The 16648-nt window shown below is 40.8% G+C and overlaps 1 protein-coding gene across 1 annotated transcript in view; it reads right to left on the bottom strand.

Annotated features, from left to right (window-relative positions):
• Positions 1 to 15622, bottom strand: part of zgc:112183 (uncharacterized protein LOC550410 homolog) — a 29231-nt gene extending 13609 nt beyond the window's left edge. The window contains exons 1-2 of the mRNA XM_066642744.1: positions 15078 to 15622; positions 11604 to 11714 (exon numbers count right to left, since the gene is read on the bottom strand). Coding sequence (XP_066498841.1) covers positions 11604 to 11714; positions 15078 to 15185 — 219 coding nt within the window. The 5' untranslated portion in view covers positions 15186 to 15622. The remainder of the gene's footprint in view (positions 1 to 11603; positions 11715 to 15077) is intronic.
• Between the last annotated feature and the right edge of the window lie 1026 nt (positions 15623 to 16648).

Below are 16648 nucleotides of genomic sequence, written 5' to 3'. Positions count from 1 at the left end.
ACCAATGAGGTAGGTGTGTCTAAGAAAGTGGACAGTGTTTAAAACCTCGAGCCGGAACGCCGTGTCTGATCCACTTTTACACCACAAACACCACGTGGGTGTCACTACAGCGCTGAGAATGTTCCACCACCCAAATCATACCTGCTCTGTGGTGCTCGTGTGGTGGTCCTGAGCTGTGAAGAACAGGGTGAAAGAGGGCTAACAATGTATGCAGAGAAACAGATGAACTCTGTAAACGTAGAACTACAAACTGCTCCTGTACGGTCAGTGGAGCTGATAAAGACAATGAGTGTAGACACAAGGCAGGTGTTCTTAACCCAGTCATCTGTGTTTCATGAAGGTTGCTGATATTTTGGTTTATCATCTCTAGTTTACAGATTAATAGTAAAAGAACATTTTACTGTATTTCCAAATGTTTGTAGCTGCTGTAAAACCTGCCAGAGAGGTAAACACCCCCAGCACTGGGCTGTGCAGCAGTGGAACTGCATTCCCCTAACTGCTGGCACGGATTCTATGATCCAGAATTAGTCATCCAATATCAGGACCTGATCTCAGTAACGTTTACATAGCTGAACGTAATTTACCCATCACAAAAAACTAGAGAGAGCCAGCAACTGCAGCCAACTGGGAAAAAGTTCCCATGAATCCTCTTAACTTGAGAAGAATACTGTACGAGGAGAAGAGCAGTCCACAGTGTATTCCTTCTTTACTTTATATTCCCACTAAGCGGCTTTTTAATGCTCCTTTTCTTGAGCGTGGTATTAGGCTCCATTATTAATAAAGTCCTTGCTGCAGAGCACATGGCAGAGTACAGGGTTATGTGAGCTGTAACATATCTTTATAAATATGGAGCGGTTTCCTGTACTGTCTGTCGGTAGCTAACGCAAAGATCTGCCAAAAGCAGCACATTTAACATGGCCTCTCTCACGGTTGTTCTCACCCTGGCTAGGAAAACGTGGGGGCTGTTTTTGGCAGTCGTACACAGCTTATAGCTAATTGGTCTATTCTAAAGAAGCTCTGGGTGTCACAGGAGCTATTTCTAAAGCTCTTGCACAAAATGATGTTATTTTTGTAAACCACAGGAGATAACAGTTCACCAGTATCTTCTGGAACACACAAAGTAGTGTAACCCTCTCAAGCTACACATTTAATATATTATCACCTAATAATCAGACTGATATTTAAAATAATTATCTAGTATAATTTTTGTTTAATAAATATCAAAAGACAAAACCTTCACTGCGTTGAAAATATAACCATGTTCTTGCCTCGTGTTAAGATTCTGACACCGTGGAGAGCTACTTAAGCTTAGTTTTGACAGCTACTCTTCCATTAACCGTCATTCTTCTATTAAAGGCAATGAGGATTCTGGGGGTCTACTCTTCTCACAGCAAAACAAACACTCCCTATCCTCACTTAGAAGCTCTGCATCTTTTAAGGTGGAATGGTGTGTTTGAGGAGGAAGCTGACTGTAGCTTGTTCGTGATACAAGTTTAGCGCTTCTGTAATTTTTACTCACTGTTCTCAAGCTCATTCATCTGTAACTCAAGCTGTTAGTTCTGTAGCACCTTCTGTACTCGTTTTCTCTTCTGCAGCTGGCTTCTTGAATTTGGAGCCATTTCCTCCTTAGGTAATTTAATTGAAGCAGCAAAAATAAGCCATGGTTACCCACCTATGGAGCAGAAATAGTGCAACAACCTCATCTTTTTAACATTCTGAGGGCTCTCCTATGTCCAAGACACTTAGCTTGTTTCCCATTTACAGCGCCAGGGATGAATACAAACACATCAGTGCTTGTGAGTTAATTTATGCATCACCTAGTGGCCTCCTGCCAATCTGAACTCGACCTACACCCATGACTTTGAGACCTGACGTGTCCAGCTCCAGCTGGTGCTGCTATATTTGAAACTCGAATGGTTTATTCTAGGGCTGTCTCTGTGAAAGTGTTTGTGTGCAGTGTTTTATCGGGGCTCAACACTATGCGACACTATGTGACATTACCATCACGAATGACTTAATTCCTTATTCTAGTGCCACACTCCTCACTGTCACCTGGAACCGGCCTGAACTGTTCCTTTTGAGGCTGCTCCATGACTCTGTGCTGGTGTTGGCAGTTGGATTATTGGTAGCGAGATGAGATCACAGATTTGCATTTCTTTGTTTTACAGCGAATTTCCAGGCATAGATTTTGCACATTGCCTTGTCTGATTTGCCTGGATCTCCCTTTTCACTGTGACTAGGTTTGCTGCCATTGTGGCCATTTTATAAAACGAAGACTGACACTCAGCCGTTCAGCTGCAGCAGTTCAGATGCCAACATTACACTCCTAACCTTGTTTTACGATTTATTTGACATTCATTACATACACACACACCAAAGTGTAAAAAAGAAAGACCATGCAATGAAAGGGAACATATGAATACACTGCGGTGGTGACGGTTCTTCCTTGTGGTTGGCTGCTCAATAGCGCGGTATCACCGTACTGCAGTTATTGCGACAGCCCTAGTTTGTACACAAACAGATATGGACTATCACAAACAATTTTGCAGTGCTATGCTTGTGACTAAGTGCATGAGTTGGGTGTCAGAAACGTGACCTGAAAGTTCTACACTTGCTTTGCTGTTGCAGAGAGTGACTTAACTGGTGAGAGAAAGTACTCTGGCACTGACATTTAGTTCTGGCTAGCAGCTGCTGTGAAAGTGCTGCAATCATAGTAAATGTGTCACTGAGGACATGATATGCCAGTCCTCCTACTTTTACAGCATAATGTGCCATCACAAGCTCTACACCAGAGCTCTTCATGGTGGACCTGCTTCAAGTCATCTGTTAACTGTGGAGTTTACCGAGTGTGTTTGAGTAAGAGAGCTACCAAACTCTGGTAGAAACCTGCCCACGACCAGAACTGAAGCAGCCTACTCTACACTGCAAGTCGGGGGTATTTGGAACCCCACATGCCCAACAAAACCCAGCATTCATGCTTATAAATGTCCTTGGAGACCACACAGTGATATGTGGGTGCTTACCCAAAATGTGTGTGAAATCTAGAATATTATTTCAGGTTTGTTTTTTTTTAAAACACCAATCACAGTGTATTTTTATTCTAAAACAAGAAGCAGAAACTTGTCATTTGTTGTGGTTCTCTGGCTTACAATGTTTGCTTATTGAAAAACTGGGGCTGGTGGGAGTGAAGGATTACCACTGTCCTCCCTCAATCCATGGCTGAGGTGCCCTTGACAAGGACCCTAACCACCCAGTGGCTTTTAGAGCTACTCTGCTACTAGGGACCAGTTGGAGTAATGCCGGGCGATACGAGCGCAAATCAATATCACGATTTATTTGACATTTTAATACGATTACGATTAATGAACGATTATTTTTGTTTGTTGTTTATGACCCTCACAGTTCAGTGACGAGGCTTGTGCTGTGAATATGCTCCAGGGTTAAAGCTGGGATAGTGTTTCTAATGACGCTGGGAGCTTGTTCCTCTCGTTTTCTGAGCACTGTTTATATTTGGATTGTGCTTTGGTCTCAGCATTTACATTCGACTTCTTTTTGTTCAGTGTCATCTTGGTATGAGTTGCTCAACTCTCTTGGTCGGCCTCTGCGTTTAGGTTACTTCCATGTGGCAGATAAGGGCAGAATCACGTGACTACAGCTTGGTAGCGTGGTTTTAAAGGGACAGTACATGAACACACCTTGGAGACTATATTCAGCTGTGAGTCATAAGTAATGCGGTTATTTATATAGGTTGTCACTGAGCCACATTACACTTGTATTCTATACTGAGCCACTGTAGATAATCACATTAGCTAATAAAACAAAGCAAGTGTGATTAATGAACACTCTCTGCACGTCACACAGTTAGTTTTATAAGTTCATGTCCATGTATCGCAATTTCATATGTCATTTGTGAGTTAATAAAGTGTTGTGTGAAGCTTAACTTCATGCATAATGCGTGTACTGAGGCCAATTAAAATCATGGGGGTACACCAGTTGTAGCCTAATACAGTGCTGGGTGATAAAACAATATCGATGTGTTTCGTGATTAATTTTTACTGAATAACGATGATAAGCTTTGGGTAATAGAGCTTTATTTCTTAGCACAGCTAGCTGCATGCTATTAGACGCGTATACTCATGCTAACATGGTAAATGAACAGGCGACCACATGAACGTGAGAACGGAAACAAGACTATAATAGGTTTAATAAGTGCTTGTGTGTATGTATTAAATATGTTATAGTCTCCTGTTCACTCTGTGTTTTGGGGTGTATTTTGTCTGGTATGGCGACCCCCTGTCAGAACACAAGCTCAGAGAGCACCCCGGTGGGTTTTTCTTCACTCAAAATGTACTTTCCTCCTGGCAAATGTTTTCCCGTTAGCGAGAGCACTGTTCGTTCCCTGACATGGTGTTCCTTGCACAAAATTATTTTCTCTGCTCACAAATTTTAAATGGGATCCAATGCCATAGATCAGGCTGCTTCTCTTAAAAAACACTCCCAAGGGCGGAACTAGTTATGCCTTGCACTCAGTGATTCTGGGTCGGCTCCAGACCCACTCCGACCTGGATAAACTATATATAATATATATAAACGATAAAAATACAGACGATGAATGAATGTACTGTTCTAAGTCTCCTAATGGGTTAAGTGCAATATGTTTACAGTTCAGTTTACAGTTCTGGGAGTGTTTGTTTATTTCTTATTTTAAACTCTTGTTAATTCATCTTTTTACTCTTTCTGCTTCTTTAAACGCTTGAGGTGTTAATTCCCTAAGAATTTTTAATGACACAATGATTCATTTCTTTTTTGGGGCAAGAAAATATTATTGTTGCAGTGAAATCTTTCCTTGTGAATTTGAGTAATGTGTGTGTGTGTGTGTGTATATATATATATATGTATGTGTAACAAACATTTGGTGTATTCAGTCTATATTTTTAGAAGGATGTCCTCTGTCACATTGTGACAAAATATTAATATTATGATAAATATCAAAATCGATCAATATATGATTTCTGAGTATCGCCCAGCTCTCGCCTAATATTTCATCATGTTAAAACAACTTATACCATATTCATATCATATACAACTATAAAAACCACATCATTCAACTACACGTCTGATTCATGGCACATTCTTGATGTAAACTCTCTTTAGGAAAGAGATTTTAATTAAAATATCAGTCTGAAATGTATGAAAAGTGTGATTTAAATTGCATTTATTTTCTATTAATGAAGGTGCAGTTTTCTGTGTTTGTGACGTCAAATCTCGTGTATTTGGTTCCTTCATTTACAGTTGATCTGCTCACAGCAGTGTCGATAATGTAGTTTATAATATAAATGCCCACTCTTGCTGTTTGAAAGTAGCTGGAAACTGCAATAAGGCCTTCTAAGAAAAACAACATTCAATTATTTAGGTTTAAAGTGAACTGTCCCACAGTGTGGAAATCATAGAACTACAGGGATTTCGTTACCAGTACCAGGACTGTAGGCTGAGAATGTGGAGAAGCTGTCACATTCATCCATATGTCACTTCGTAGCATGTTTGTGAACTGTAAAGTTGGTCAGCAACTTCACTTATAAGCCAGCTAGCTCCATAAGCTGAAGGGCCATTGAAACATCCTGCATTCTTTCTTTAGAGTTTGAAAGTATGATGCAATTTGTGGAAATGCTTGGAGGTTGTCTGCATTCCACCAATAAACCACGGAGGTGGACGAAGCAGAAGACGAGCTTGAGGAAGGACAGTTCTGTCCTAGTGTCACCCAGGTGACACTGTGTGAGCTGCTGTCAACAAGGCTGCACTTTTATTGTTTCCAGACTGCTGCAAACCCTGCTCACACAGTCCACACAACATATTAGCTTCACTGATGCTGAATTAAGACTCTTTTCCCCCTGCACAAACAACTTACATTTGATCTGCGTGATGTATGTTATTTTTCTCTCCTGAATTACCTCATGACGTACTGTAACTGTGGCTTTATGTTTCAGAAAATAATTTTAAAAGCATTTTTGTTACTTTACCTTTACGACTGATACCCCAAATTTATGTAGTTGCATTGACAGCCTATATTAGTAATACACACACACACACACATATACATACACACACACATATACATACACACACACACACACACACACACACATACATACATACATACATACAACACACACATGCATACTACACACACACACACATATATTTGAGTGATTCTGCTGTTTTAAGGTACCTCTGTTGCTAACACATGCCCTCAACCATGCACACAGACATGCACAAGTCCTGACAAAAATGATGGAATTACTGTTTGTCCACAGGATGTTCACCCAGCATTTTAATTTGAAGTAAATGAACAAATCATTCTGGCTTTTTCAAATCAAGTACAAAAAATTATGGAATAATCAGCAACAACAGAAACAACGTTTTACATCAAGCTTGTTCCAACTTTTTTTAATTTTAGTTGACGGAACGAAGATTAGCTATTGACCAATTTTTAGTTCGTTAAAGGCAATGTCGACAATTCTGAGGAACTGCTGTTCTCTCTGGTTTGTACACGGCTGAAGTTTGACTTGTACCTTTTTATTCACTGCTTGAATTACTACATAAACTCATTTGAACCCTAACCCTAAGGAACAAGGATGGGGCAAAATCCTCCTTTTCTCATTTGATGCTTTTCAACATTTGGAGGACATTTTGTTGTCTAAACAACTCCGGATGCATTTTCTCTGCAGTGTAGTTATATTTTTAGCCATTTACAGACACTGGGAATTTGTAAACACATTAGACTGGATTCCAGCATGGAAAAACATTGCAGAGCTAGCAAATGGTGAGGAAACATCCTCAGGAATTTATAAAGATTGAGCATGAAGTTTCAAAGACGTGTGAAGCTAGCCAATGTCTCTCTTTGCACTGCTGCTAATGCAAATACAGATGACAGCTCAATGCACCTGTGGGGAATGCCAACTGCCCAGATCTGTCGCATCAGCCAACAGATGCCTGTGTTTGTCAGCACTGTGCTTGGGGTCCTAAGTTTGATCCTCGCATCAGATCACTGTCTGTTTTCCCTGTATCTGTGGTGGTTTACACTCTCACAGTCTTGAGTATTTTTTTCTGCTTAGCGCCCCACGATCCTGTGACCTTGATTAGGATGAAGCCGTTCTAAGATGAATGAATGAATGAATATTGTGGTTGCATGTAGAAAGAGAGTGGGGTGGGCTGGGTGAATATCCTTCAAGTGTGAAAATTCCATATATTTTGCTAGAAGTTGTACATACTACACAGCAGTTGCACTTGCCTCTGTTCACTTTGCTCAATGCTAAGGGCTAAAGATATATTAAGCCCCCAATTATCTACGATAATGCCCCTTCAATTATGCACCAAGCAACACTGAAACCAAGATAAACATCCAGTAACTAATGCGACAGTGTGAGTCTGAGACCTGGCCACAAAGTTTGTCATAATGTCACAAACAAACTTCAGGTTCACCCACTTTCCAGCTCATAAACCTCCCTGAACCTTCACGGCTTGTCACCTTGAGGTGCTGCATTAAGTGCCTCATTTTCTTGTGATTTCATGATGCATTAAGGAACATTCTACTAACCGTTGTGTTAAAGGGGACCTTACATTTTTCCAAGGCTTACCTTGCACCTGGTCCTGCCCTTTTATTAGCTCTAATAGGTTTCCATTTTTCCCCTTCCAGCCAATTATGGCGTCAGACAGGCCTGCTCTCGCTGATTTCCACACACCCACATGCTGAGTAACTGCTACAAGGAAGTGCACCTTAAAATAGAACTGCCATGTTCAAATGCACCAGCCCTGTTTTGCCATTCAGAAACTACCAGTTTAAAAAAATAATATAAAATCAACACCTCCCTCAGCTTTAGCAAAACAGGATGTTAAAACCCTGTTGCTTCGCTTTTTATGAGTTTGAGCAAATACACTAATCATCATAGTACCTAATATAATCTTTAAAATTCTTCCCTTTGTGTGTGTGTGTAAATCCTTGTTAAATGTGTCTGGTTTGACCTGTTCAACCACATTCACTATCTGCTGTAAATGAGTCCAAATTGAACACTGCACGCTGATAATGTGTGTAATGAATAGAGCGTGTCCACACCTCTTCCCTCTGCTGAATACAATGACAGTAACTATTCTGGCCTCGAGGCAAAATTGGAACACCTAGCTCTTGATTTTAATATATCAACATGCACAACGTGATATGCTAGTGACTACTGGGTTTTAAAGCATAACGTGGCCCTGACAGAAGGAAGACAAAGACTGCATTTCCAGGACATAGTTGCTATTGTGGGTGATCGCTAATACAACAAACCAAATCAATACTAATCTAAATCTGTGTGATCAGTCGTTGTGGTTAATTTACAGGACAAAAACAATACAGATTTTTCCTACACCTTTTTGCTACAGTTACAGCCTCTACTCAAAACGTGCTGTAAGAGTCTGATCGCATGCAACTGTGTAAAACATGAGATCAGACACTGATTTTAAATGATTAGTTCTGAATCTCAAACAGCACTCCACTGGGCCACAGCACAATGCTGGGGGCTTTCACCCTTCTAAATAACACAGGCTGTTACATTTTTAGCCTATCTATCTATATATCTATCTATATATATATATATATACACACACACACACACTTCAGTACTGACAAATACGTCAAATCTAGACTCCACTGTAAAAAATAAAAAAATAAAAAAATTGAAAAATGAATTCCATGAATCCTTACATCTCCACAAGTTACTGACTAAAGCCCATCTGTTGCTGTTGCTGCCAACCTTCAATGGAACAGGGACCATCACAACACTAACGACCACATTTTCAGCTCAGCAGTGACATCAGCTCTTACAGAAGCATTTCTGGGGTTTTTCTCACAGTTCCAGACACTTATCTATGTACATCACGGCTGTCTATAGGGAAGGTGTATGAATCAGTACGTTCACATACAGTACCACAGAGTCAGATACTAAAGTCTGGGCCCATCTTGTCAAATGTATTATTTTATTTGTTTATTTATTTTAGTCTCTTTTTTAAAATTAAATACACAATGATTTGTGACCCGTGTAAAGCTTATAATCACAGCTCAAATTATAAATGTGTTGTTTCAGTAAACGGACACAAACCCTAAAGTAAAAATAATATATAAATCAGTTCCCTGCAGCTGTATTCTTATTTTCAGTGAACATCGTTTGACAAGAGGAATTTAAAATAAGCTTCTGTACCAAGGTCACACTAGATATTTAACAGTGAAATGTTACGAACAAATTCCGTTCGTTATAATGGAATTCACAGCAATGAGAGACTTCCACCGATATCTGGAGAGGACTGTTATAAAAACTGAACGTTCGGGTTTAAAATATGTAAATGTGTGTTTTTGACCAATAGCACTTCTCTTTGGGCCGTGGCGACGAGCAAAGACGCAGGAAACGTTAATAATACCCATGAAACTTTAAATATAACACGGTTTAATCTGATTACTACAACGGTACGTTATGAAGAGTCGGTCTGGTGCGCCATCAGTTCAGAAGCTTTTGCAAGTTTGTTACAGCTTTAAAAACGACTACCAATGGCCAGTGTTCCAGCGCCACTATTTTACAAAGTGACAAACACTGTAAATATCTAGTACGACTTAAGGCTGTATGTTTTAATTTAAACTGATGAAACACTTGACTTACCAATATTTAAAATGATTATTAATCGCTGGAAGATGTCATCCATTACCGAAGAGATAAAGCCAGTTTATGATCAGGATTTTCACAGAAACCCTAACCTTAACTCTTGTAATTTTTTAAAAAGACGACTGAAAAATCATGACTAAAGAGGAAAATGTATTAATTTTAGAGCAGAAACAACACATTTTGTAATTCCACGTGGGGAGAAAGAGGAAAAGAAAAAAACAATTCACACTGTACTAGATTATTCCAGTGCCGATACTGAACTGAATTATTCTCACACAGTAATATACAACCTCATGTCCAAGGGGCATTCACTTGTATCGGTGTCGCATGAGTGGTTCACTCCCCTTGGGCGCCCTGGTAATAATTTAGCACGAATGAACCGTGATCGGGCATCAGTCTGGTCATTTATGTCCTCACATTCTGAAGAGCTTGAAGTGGCCCATCTATTTGACACATTTGCCAGACAGTTTGTGGACATTCTGTGCTCTCTGCACCAGCTGATCCCACATTCGAAGCTACAGAGCCTCACAGTGAAAATGAAATGGACAGAAAGTGACACGTGAGACCTGCGTGTGTGTGTGTGTGTGTGTGTGTGTGTGTGTGTGTGTGTAGTCAACGCAGTCGGCAGTTTATTAGCTGCACGTACCATGTCTCTACACTTGTTAAGCCTCTTATCAAGAACGCTACTACTGTATTAAGTGCTTTCATAGCTGTGCAATAGAGTGTTTCCCATTGGTTGCTGCATAACTACTGTAGGTCCACCATTATATTATATACCAGGTATTATTTGGGTGAAGAACCAATCTCAGCCCAGCACTGACACTGACATTCTGTTGACATGTTAGTGTGTTTTTCATGATGAGTACATAAGGCAGAGCAGTGCTGCTGGAACTTCGTCTCTGTCACTGCTAGGTTGACGACAATAGTCCACCAGCCAAAAATATCCAGCTAACAGTGGTCCTGTATAAACCAGAGGACAGACGGAAGGCTAGAAGACAACTATGGACTATTCTTTTCCAAAATATATACAAAACAAATGTTATTTAAATGACAAGTCATCTTAATGGATAAATAATCATATAAAAATCGCTAAGTGGCATGAACATTTTTTGATAACAATTTCTACATAAATATTATGATCCCTTTTCTAGAAAACACTGTCTGCTGCTTCATCAGGAAATAAAACCTGAAAATGTTATTCAAGGAGAAAGCCATACATCGTTTCTCTGTAAGAACCCTGCCATGCTCTGGACCTCAGAACGTCTACAAGTCAGTGACAATGTGTGCAAACGTCAGATGAGTCCGGGCTTTTTCATGAAAAACAGACTGAGTTTCTGTGCCAAACGCCACAGGAACCATCCAGTGAATCTGTCATGGCGTGGGGATACATCACGGCACTGCGGACTTGTACAGGTCAGAAGTCTTTGGAAAATATTGGGATTTTAAAGGGGTGTGTGTTACCATTAGGGTGACGTCCTTCTGTAAAGTCCATGGTTATTTCAGCAAGACAATGCTTAAGTTAATATGTGTGTTTACATTCCCAATGATTCTCCAGTAAAACACATGTTCAAAAATGAGTAACTGCCACAACGTTAGAAGGAAAACAAAAAGCTACTATTAAAGCAACTATTAACAAGAACCCCTCTGGTGTTTGTTAAACTGTACACCAGAGGTATGCTCCATAACCTACCAATCCCATGCTGATGTTATTGTTGGGCTGTGAATGGTTTGATGGCATGTTTCCGCCACTGGCCCAAGGAGAGAAATCTATAAATTAAACCTATAATTTGTTTCCAAAAATGCATGATGGAACAAAGTCAATGTAACATTTAACTTTCATCTCTGTGGTTGTGTGTGAGTGTGTGTGTGTGTGTGTGTTTGTTTGAACAACAACTCTGACCACTTCTGGCTCACCCTAAAGTCTATTCCCACGGTGGCAATGAAGTTGCCTCCCAGAAAGGCACCGTCTTTAAAGCGAACCAGGACACAAGTCTTCCCTACAGCCGAGTCTCCCAGCAGCATCACCTGTCATTATCAGAGAAAGTCGTTAAGTCTATATTCATTCATTCATCTCTGTCATAAAATGCATTTACAAATCTCTATGAATACGTTTCATAACAAACATTAAAGACACGGCAGCACATTGGTGTAACATCCCACACACGTCTGTTTTCTCTGATCATGAGCGAGTGCTTAATACATCGGAAAACGCGGTGGTGAAATACACTACAATTTCACAACTCTTCTCTTCGGCCCGCAGCACTGCAGTAATAAAGAAGGGTGTTTACACCAAATACGCTTCGACAATGTGAAATTACATTTAGTTAATGAAGCAAATTTCTGTTAATATACCATCGCTGTCCAAAGAAAAACATGCATCTCCAAAATAGTAACACCTTTCTATCTTCAGATGAAAGCCAATGTAAAAATATTTTTCATTCATTCCTTGTCTGTAACCCGTATCCAGTTCAGGGTCGTGGCGGGTCCGGAGTCTACCCGGAATCCCTGGGCGCAAGGCAGGATATAACCTTGAGGGGGCGCCAGTCCTTCACAGGGCAACACACACACACACACATTCACTCACACCTACAGAAAGTGTGTTTTTGGACAGTGGGAGGAAATTGGAGCTAAAAATACTTTATTCCAAGTAATTTAAGCATTTTTTACACAATTTAAAGGACAGCTGCGTTGTTCAAATGCTGTGGTTAACTTCAATGAGACAAAAATGGAGATACGTGTTTTACTTTGAACATCAACAATATGCTTGCATGTTTTATTTTTTTTTTTTTTTGACTAAAAAAATGATAATGTGCACTCAATGACCAACTGAAAATAATAAATCAAACAAACATGTGATCTCTGGTTTTAGCACTGTGCTTGTTGTGGTGTCTCCCACAACTTCTACAGAGTGTTTAACCTTATGTATCTGAGATTCAAATCTGTCGCTTATTAAACATAGCCTAAAATATGGCACCTCATCTCCTATACACGGTAAACGATACCATACTGAGAGGATATCAGCAGAAAATTTCGGGTTCCCTCGAAACCGTGATTCTTGCTAAAGATTTGTTCCTTTCTCAATCCGAGGAGAGACTCATTACTGTCTGGACTTGTTTAATGTTGAAGAACAGGACATATGTTTCGTTAGAGCTATTTTTTTGATTAAATTAATTATGCCCAAATTACAGTGAACATTTGAGTTTAATTGTGTTGTTACATACACACAAATGTTTAATTATTGTTACATATATAAACAACATAAACATAGCTGTATGTTTGTAATTTCATATATACAGGAGGTCCTCGGGTTACGTCAGTCCCGAGTTACGATGTTTCGTGGTTACGACACATCTCCCATTTACTGTATAAAGCCTTGTTTTGACTTAAGTGGTTTTGCGTTGTAAACGTCGTAACGTGAACTTATGGAAATTACGTAACGTGAATACACGGTGACGCGGCTCGGGACCGAGGAGGATAGGTGTGAGGACAGGATAAGTGCTTACAGTATGTTATTTACGTACAGTATGAACGTATGTTCGGACTTACACTGAAAATCTGTTTACGAAGCGTCGTAGGAACGGATCAACGTCGTAAGTCGAGGACCCCCTGAATTAATTTTGTATTACCGTGTTTATTAAGTGAAAAATTTGAGGAAATATTTGACATGTGTAAACAGAATAATTACTTTTAGTGGAACGTGGCTTTTTAACTGTGCCTTTAAGTGTGTCAAGATGACATTTTCATATGCATTCTGAAAACGTATTATATTTTTATGTAGCTACATTGAAATTGTAACAATCTCACGGCAACCTATACTTTATTCCGTTTCTGATAATTACGTGTGAAATGGTCATGTCAGGGTTGTGAACATTTGTGAATAAATCCCATGCTCTTACATGGGGTTGCTGTTCGTTTAAAAACATGGTTTAATTGATGATGCAGTTCAGTCCAGCGGCCTGCCTGGACACGCCCCCCAGCGACTCATTGCCTCCTGCATGGGTGACGTGCAGCACACAATGCCACAGTGTGATATACTTTTGGGTAATGAGGGTAGTTGAGCTTGACTGCGTAGCTTAATTTTTTGAGAGTACAGCGCTTCGATTAAAACTTGCGTCTCATAATTGTATCGACAGATTTGAAAATAAAGTATCTGTATTGAAAAAGAGAGTGAGGTATTGTGCCAGCTCTAGATACGACATATTTACACTGAACAATCACTGTGTGAGAAACACCTACCTTGTATATACAGCTCCACTGACCATACTGTAGCACGTTATAATTCTATAATTCCAGACTATATATCACCTGCATACGTTATCCTCACTTCACCCTGCTCTTCAATGGTCAAGGCCTCTCTCAGGACCACCACAGGGCAGATATGATTTGTGTGGTGTGTCATTCTCAGTGCTGTAAGTGACACTGACATTGAGGTGGTGTGTTATTGTGCGTTATGCTGCTACAGTGCTGCTGGAGTTTTTAAACCCTGTGTCCACTCTCTGTCCACTCTGTGAGACACTCCTCCCTCGTTGGTCCACCTTGTAGATGTAGAGTCAGAGACAGTAGCTCATCTGTCGCTGCACAGTGTGTGTCGCCCGTCCTCTAGTCCTTCATCAGTGACACAGGACGCTGTCGGCTGGATGTTTTTGGTCGGTGGACTGTTCTCAGAGGGGTTTAAAAACTCCAGCAGCACTGCTGTGTCTGATCCACTCTACACCAGCACAACACACACTAACACACCACCACCACGTCAGTGTCACTGCAGCGCTGAGAATGATCCACCACCACATCACACCTGCTCTGTGGGGGTCCTGAGCGCTGAGGAACAGGGGGTAAGAAAGTATGCAGGGCATTGAGCGTAGATACAAGGTAAACGCTCTTAATCCAGTGATCGTTCAGTGTAGATACATACACTTCCTCTTATCTGCCACACTGTCACTACAGCTGGTTCTATAGGAACTGAAGCTCCACAGCTCACAGTGGATCCGGAGGAATCCCTCCTTGTGCAAATGTTTACAGAAAGAGTTGAGCTTCGAGGCTAAGAGTGAGGTGCTGCAGAATGAATCACACAGAAAATATCACACAGGAAACACTGAAACTTTGTCGCTTTATCAGATAGTGAAGGGTCTGTGAGAAGCAGGTAAAACACGCCATATCTCACCACCGCGTCCTACTACAGCGACAGTATAGCGGTATAATGTTGAAACACACTCTAAATGACGGTTTACTCGAAGTATATTCAGACCATTTTCACTGTGTGGCGGTTATTTGGTGTTTTTTTGAAAAGTGTAACGCTTCCACGCGCGCTACAGGTTCGCAATGAAACGACGGTTAAAAACCACCAACTGTTCACACAAAATATAAGAGAAATATATAAATAATTCCACAAACCTTGAAGGAAATGTCAAAGTACTCATTAACCGAGGCGCATCGCTCCAGCACGTTTCTCGACGTTCCGTTTTTAATCTCCTGATCCAGAGATGTCTGTCTCGAAGACATAGTGCCACAGCAGCCGCTACCCGCGTTCACACAGGCGGCCAACTCTCTCACATTCCGCCGCTGAAACGCCCGGAGAGTCCACACGGTCTGACGAGCCTCGGTCTAGAAATCACTACTAAAACTAGTCGCTGTGGGAAGTGCCCAAAGCGCCAAACTTGTGCAACCGTCCGCTTCCCCTGCGTCTGAATATGAGACCGAAGGTGTTAGTGTGTCTCCGACTCAAATCTCCGACTCGTCTCCATCCTCCTCTCCTCACAACAGAAGCTCTTCACCGGTGACCTCGCCGCCTCTCTCTCTCTCTCTCTCTCTCTCTCTCTCTCACACACACACACACACTAACACTAACACTAACACACACTCGGAGCCGGAGTGTGTACAATGAGAAAAGAAGTCGCACACTCAACAGGCGCTCTGTTTCCTACTCCACATCGCGAGGGGGCGCTCTGAACATAAGCCCTTCATCACAAACACGACCTTACAATTAACGCATAAAAAATTATGGCGGGAAAATTGCACGAATCAGGCCGAAGCTTGTTGGGCGAAAAAAAACAACAACAATTACGGAGCCCCTAAGGTGACATAGTGGGTTTGTTTAGCAAGTCGTGGGCCTCAATGTATACTACTATTTTGTGGCCTCAATATATTATTTCGTGGCCTCAAAATACTATATAGTGGCCACGACTTAATAAACCCACCATATCACCTTAGGGGCTCCGTAAAGGACTAGTGTGCTGGCCTAAGCTGCTTTTATTGAAAGGGTGCTGGCGCAGATGGTCGGGCAATTAAATTGTTCTGGATGAGCACCGTAACAGTATAGAAATCACAGTCAAAATGTAACATTCGAAATACAATAAGATTATCAAAGTGGAGGTTTGGGCTATGATATCCCAGACAGCGAGCACATATCAGTCCACTGTCATAAATGTCACTGCGGCTGTCACACCACTGACTGTAGACCACTGCTGGTCCACCATCGGAGCACTCAGATTACTCCCAGTAAACAAGTAACGTCCCTGGACGTTCAAAATAGGTCTAAAAGTAGTCTGTCCGTCAAGGACATATTATAAACGTCAATGGACGTCCAAAATCCATCTTAATAAGTTAGTTAAGTGGTGACCAATCGATAACGTCAGTGGATGTCCAAAACGCGTTTTATACAAGTAATTTATTTCGGGACCAATTAATAACGTCAATGGACGTCCAAAATACGTCTAATAGTCGTTTTTTCAATATCTGTGTTTGGACGTCTTTTCAACTTTCATTTTCAACCTTAAGAGAACGTTGATTTAACGGCAGTCATTACGTTATTTCAACGTTGAATCAACGGCTAATTGTTTACTGGGCAGTCCAGTACAGGATAGAACTCATTTATAATCTCCTCAAACAGATTTTACATTCACAGAGACTTTTATTCTGGAAAACAAACTAATACAGATATTACCAACAGCTATGAGAGATATAAT

This window comes from Hoplias malabaricus, chromosome 13, assembly GCF_029633855.1.
Source record: "Hoplias malabaricus isolate fHopMal1 chromosome 13, fHopMal1.hap1, whole genome shotgun sequence".
Classification (NCBI taxonomy): Eukaryota; Metazoa; Chordata; class Actinopteri; order Characiformes; family Erythrinidae; genus Hoplias; species Hoplias malabaricus.
Note: the sequence above shows the minus strand (reverse complement) of the source record. Positions and strands in the feature narration are given on the sequence as shown.